The sequence below is a fragment of the Fibroporia radiculosa genome (assembly GCF_000313525.1).
Source record: "Fibroporia radiculosa TFFH 294 genomic supercontigs, scaffold1239, whole genome shotgun sequence".
NCBI lineage: Eukaryota > Fungi > Basidiomycota > Agaricomycetes > Polyporales > Fibroporiaceae > Fibroporia > Fibroporia radiculosa.
The window spans coordinates 62,305-67,993 of NW_012133276.1; the positions used below are offsets into that span (position 1 = coordinate 62,305).

General features: G+C 51.5%; 1 protein-coding gene across 1 annotated transcript; it reads right to left on the bottom strand.

Moving 5' to 3' along the window:
- Nucleotides 1–55: 55 nt before the first annotated feature.
- On the bottom strand, nucleotides 56–4,739 carry FIBRA_02362 (uncharacterized protein; the record flags this gene model as incomplete). Its single annotated transcript, XM_012324225.1, has 17 exons — nucleotides 56–100; nucleotides 162–365; nucleotides 417–529; nucleotides 581–643; nucleotides 702–822; nucleotides 880–1,151; nucleotides 1,210–1,723; nucleotides 1,777–1,818; nucleotides 1,871–1,887; nucleotides 1,938–1,988; nucleotides 2,087–2,178; nucleotides 2,231–2,699; nucleotides 2,759–3,045; nucleotides 3,102–3,367; nucleotides 3,419–4,108; nucleotides 4,160–4,476; nucleotides 4,535–4,739. The coding sequence occupies 17 exons, from the start codon at nucleotides 4,737–4,739 to the stop codon at nucleotides 56–58; spliced, it is 3,768 nt and encodes a 1,255-aa protein (XP_012179615.1).
- Nucleotides 4,740–5,689: the final 950 nt, after the last annotated feature.

Here is a 5,689-nt window from a genome sequence, read left to right on the forward strand (position 1 = left end):
TCGTCCACCTCGTGAGCCTCAGCCTTAGCATGGTCTTTGCTCTTGAAGACGCCAGTCACGCCGTGAATGACCCCTTTTCCTGCTCCCATAGGGATGTGCCCTATTTGCGTCATTGCACGTCCTGCCGAAGAGAATGTAGAGGTGTTTTTCCGCGTTTTGACGATGATCTCGGGCTGGAACATTAAGCGGACTTTGAGGCTCCCCTTCTGCCCATGCTTGGCCGATGATAGAAGAATGTCACAGTCTGTAGCAGTAAATGGTTCGATATCAGCCAGTTCGATCTTGCCCGAACCCAGACTCTTAGCCTGTTCGATTTGATTCCAATCAAACACTTCGCAAGTGAAGTCGGCAGCAACACGCGAAGGCTGTGGAAAGTGTAAAAATGGCATTATAAATAGATAGAAACAAAGACATACAACTTGAACAGGGAAACTCTCATTCCACTCTGGAGAGAGCGTCTTTTTCTTTGTCTGTGACTTGTAAACTTTCTGGCCATTCAAGGTAAAGACGACAAATGGATCAGATTTGCCTAAATATCGCTCGTGAGCATAGTGTGAAAATGGTAGGCCAAACGATGTACCTCCTCTGTCAACGCCTTGGATCTCGCGACCAACGAGAAGATCTACGCGAAGGGTACCCTGATCTATCGACAAGTCAATGATCTGTAGACGATCAGGCAGCATTAGAACGAAATCACTCACTGTTGACGCTCTCTCTAGGCTCCAGCTTGATAGGTACTGGTACATATTGAGCCTCGACTTCCACCGTGGATTTTTTCTCATCGTCCTCCTTGTGCATGAGGGTAAACGTAGTGGGCCCATCCTTACACGGCACAGATAAATACGCCAATACAAGATACTTATAAGCAAAGTTGCCCACCAATGCCTTTTGCAAAAATTGCTTTGCGTCACCCTTCCACTCCGCAACGATTTGGTCCCTGTCGCCCTCATCGGCATCGTTCAAACGGAACCAGACGCGTGAGAAGTCGAGCTCCTTGATAAAGCCTTCACCAATGTACTCCCAGTGGGCACGATGGCTACGAGGTCGAACAGTACTAAATGCAGGCCAATAGGCCTCATCGAGGAGCACCTCGAGGCGGGCTTTCTTGTGCAATTGCCCCGAAATGACATTGAAGATGATAATGCCTGACTCTGGATTAAAAGATCAGCGCTACTCGGATGGAATGAAGGGGAATTATATTGAACGCACGGTGCTGGAGCAATTCTTCTTTGGACATTTCGATACCTTCCTCTTCCGGTTGCTCCTCCTCTACCTTAGTACCATTGGGCGCCTTTGGGATGTCATGGGCACGGTTGGCAGTCGGCGTAGTTGGCCGTGAACTTCCGTTGGATTCCTCGTGCTCTGGTCTTTCGTCGAGATCGAGGGGCTGAGATACAGTAATTCCCTCGGGGACGCGGTGATTGGAGCGCTCGTGCTTGAGAGATGAAGTAGAAGAATGATCATCGACAATGTCTCCATCTGCCTCCACACCGCGTTGGGCCGCACGCTCAATAAGATTACCGCCGGAATCGAAACCAACGCCCTTGAGAGCGATGGCAGGGATGAACTCGGCTTCGTAGTGAAGTTGACCCTTAAAAGAGCCGTTGTCGAGATGTATGGGGTCGACAGCGACTTTCTTGCCGGTGGAGATGTAAGGGAAGTCGCCGTCGGCCGGCTTTGCAAGGTCGGATAGTTTAAGTTCGACGTACCCAAGGGAGCGGTCCTATGAGGGCTGTCAGAATGGGGCAAAGAAGGAACCAAAAAAGGAAATATTACCTTCGTGAGATGTTGGTAATCCATGCACTCGAGCATCAGGGCCTGCACTTCTAGTCAGCTTCTAGCGTCTTACTGATAGGTCTTCCATGCTCACCTCCTTCAACGAATGCACTACCGTCACTGCTCAGCGCCAGCCAGTGCAAGACTAGAGGCACACTTACCTGGAATGTAGATGATTTGGTCCCACTCCGGATTCAAGTCTGCGCATCCCACTAGTTAATACTAATCAGATAGATCATGAAACGTAACACTGACTATTGTTGACCACTTCTGTGCGTCCTTGTGTGATATTATTGTTTTGTACCCGCACATATGGATCGCTCTTCCCAGAACACATTAGTTAGATTCGCACGCGCAACAAGCCGAGTGCTTGCCTTCCCCCCCAATGCTGCTTCGACATTCCTGTATCGTCGCTGTTAGCGCCATCATACAAATACCGAGAAAGACCGCGCACTTGACATCCATCGCCTTCTGCAACCACAATCTCACAACTCCGATTGGGGGTACGTATTGGTCCGCTCCATGCACGCTACCAGGCATATTGAGTGGTTTCCACTCCGCACTCATCCTGATGCGACCGGTCTTGCACCCACTGAGAGGCCACCAGTCCCGACCCGCCTCCTTCTTTGCGTCCAGCAAGTCCTCCAACTTCACGCGCATATACCCAATGATCGGGTCCTTCAGAAGATCTCGGTCGTCCACCACCTTGATTGTAATCAGGGACGATAATCGATCCGTACAGAGAAATTCTGTGCTCGACTCCCAGACAGGGCTATTAGTATGCTTCATCTTGTTAGTTGAATGCATCGGCTTAGAATCTGAGCCTAGGTACACCCGCGTGAATGGGTTCAGCTCGCCTGAAATCGACTTCGAGTGGTCCAAATCCTTTGCTTGATGAATCGTCAATCGGACAATACCAACCTCTGTTACACCACGGTCAGAAAATCGTGCTGTTAAATGTGCCAACATAACTGTCACATACTGGTATCATTAGGCACCTTTTCCATGCCACCTGTGTCTACTGATGGCTTGAGCACAGGGTAGAATGTCACGTCAAAGCGGAGAATGCCCTTCTCTTTGCCCTCCTTCTGTATGGGCGCTTCAATGCCTTCGTATGTCCCCTCCTCTCGAAGCTTGGACAAATCAAACATCGCACTGCCAATCTCCGTGTCCTTCCTATGCTCATTGTAGTCCATTACAGATAGAATCAATGATTCGGTGAGTGAATTGACAAGCAAAAACTTTGTCTCCATCCAAGTCGGATTGTATCTGTACAGGCGCACAACAGTCAGCACTTTCAAAAGACATCCAAACATAAGACGTACGTGCTATGCTTGAACTTTGACCTCGCCAATTCCGCCCTGTTATTGATGCTGAAGCTGACGTAGGGGTCCGGAGTGCCTCCACCAATCTTATTGCTTTTGATGCCGCGAGCGGATTGCACCGTAATCTGCAAAACACCGATAGCCGTGTCGAGGGGCTCACCAGAAAGCAGCTGCTCAAGATTAAGCGTGAAGACATTGGGATCGTACATCATAGGACCTAGTGTGCTGTGCACCATATCCCGGATGAACGACGACAATCCAGGGATCTACATGTGGATCAGCTGAAGAATGCGGTATATCTGACCGCATAGACTCACAAAACCAATGTCAAAACCAAAAGTCTCGCCACCGATTGGCTTGAGCACCCAGTCAAACACGGGCTTCTCCATGAATGACAAGTCTACAAGCTGCACATGCGGGAATGTCGTCATCAACTTTAGGCGCACGCGAAGGACGCCTGTAAATGAAATATCCTCAAGCAGAACAGGCATTGACGCGCTCGCAATGCCCTTGCCAACGCGCACTGACAACACGATTTTGGGGTTGACCTTGTCCTGGGCCTGTTTCTCTGTAAGCTCGGATACGTCGTTCGGGGTGAACGACAAGCCCCAATCCATTAGTACGACATCGTCTACAGTACGCGAAAACGTTTTCACTTTGTCGATCCGTGGCGCCTTCGTACCAAGGGTGAATGTGCTCAGGCGGATGGAGTCGAGGAACGCGGGACAATTTGTGCTCAAAATTTGATCGACGGAAGCTATGATCGTCTGGGAAAGCACAGGCTCGTAGATAAGCCAAAATCGGTCAAGAAAGTTGTTGATCCAGTCGGCGGACTCAAACTCGGCGTCCAGTCGCGTTTTGACGAGTTCCCTTTGGATGTCATCCCGTGCACGTCGCCGAACACGTGCCATGGATGTCGTATAGTACGTGTTGCAGAATGCAAGGAGGAGAAAGAGCCAACCCCAACCAAAGTTGAAACGTGTCAGGAAGTGCGACACCACGACCGCCTGTTATATACTCATGAACATCATCGACTTAAATAACAATGAGGTACGTACCGCCACTACAAGGGCCGCGTTATGATACCAATCTCCATAGTACTGCTCATGCACGAAGGCAGCCAATACCGACTTTTCCTTCTCCTCTCCGTCGCTCTTCGTGGGAGTGTCAAGTCCGCCAACTGCGCGCCATCCCACTTTATACCAGTCCGGGATGACAGGTGCAGGACTCGAAGGCATTGTCCCTGGGACCTGCGGTATGTCAGGGGGCGGTGCTTCCTCCTTATGCAGTGAGTCGCTGTCAACCATCTCATCCAAATGCTCTGTGATTGTAATTGTAGGTATAACCTGGCTATTGCTCATGTCCACAGGCAGCTCTTAAGATAGGAAAGCGTGTCATGATGGTGGGGTATGGACTATGAACACAGCACGCACCCTTGCCTCCTGAACCAAAGTCGCCGCCCTGTGGCTTGAGCTGGTCTCTGGGCTTGCCCGCGGCAGCAGCCTTATCCTGTGGGGACGCATCAGGGTTGAAGGTATGCACGGCGACGCGGTCTTTGGCTGTGTCTGCGTGAACAATGCGGTCGACCTGGGCCTGGGCCTGTTGGGATGGCGGCGCGCCGTGTCCGTTCGCCGCCATTGCTGTGGAAGTTGGCGAGCGAGGGTTGGGTGGAGGAGTTGAAAAAAGTGAATAAGGTGAGAGTAAGGTATCGGGAAGCGAACGAGCGTGGCGGGAACGAGGAGGAAATGGAGAGCTTGAATAGGGACAGGACGAAACAGGCGCCCGCCAGGCGAGCCCTGGGCGCTTTTCGATGACGTTCGAGTCCCCGGGACACCCCAGACACCGACAACTGCTGACATAATCATTGTACGCCAAAAATAGCTGTGGCTGGCCCGGCGAGAGGATTCAAATACTCAAAGTTGATCCTGAGGCCTCAGTCAAGTTTATCGACTGCTGCAGGCGGCGACCGACTCGACGAGGTCTTGCGAACGACGGCCAACATGCTCTCCAATTGGGGCGGCGCGGCTCGCTGTATTGCTTCTGTCATCTCCGTCTGCGGCAGGGCTGCGCACAACACTGCTTAATCTGCGCACTGCGCATCGTGTCGAATGGGGTTTGACCACGGACGACATATCCATCGCCTTCGTACCACGCCTGGCGAGGTCTGCACCTGACTACAATCTCCACAGCACGGCGATTTCTGGGGGTCCGCTGACGGCTCCCATTGTCCAGGAACCTAGTCCCTATCATTGTGTCCACCTGTCAATAGTGGTTCCTCTCCACTCCCCCCTTGCAGAGATCGCGCGAAAAGGGCGTTTTTGTAGCCATATGCAAGTTGTGGGTTTAGCTGGTTATAGCGCCACATAGGTGTCCTTGGGTGTCTCTCACTTGGAAGCCCTCTCGTCAAGACTCGAGGCCTCTAGACTATGGGAATCGCCGGTATCGGTATCACTGCACGCGTGCGATCGCTGGTGGTCAATTTCATTGATGCGACCCATCCATATGCGGGATGAGGAACAAGGTATGCATCTCCTATATTGTGCCACGGTGCTGTTCATATTTACACATAGGCTGGGGGGGTGGGGAAA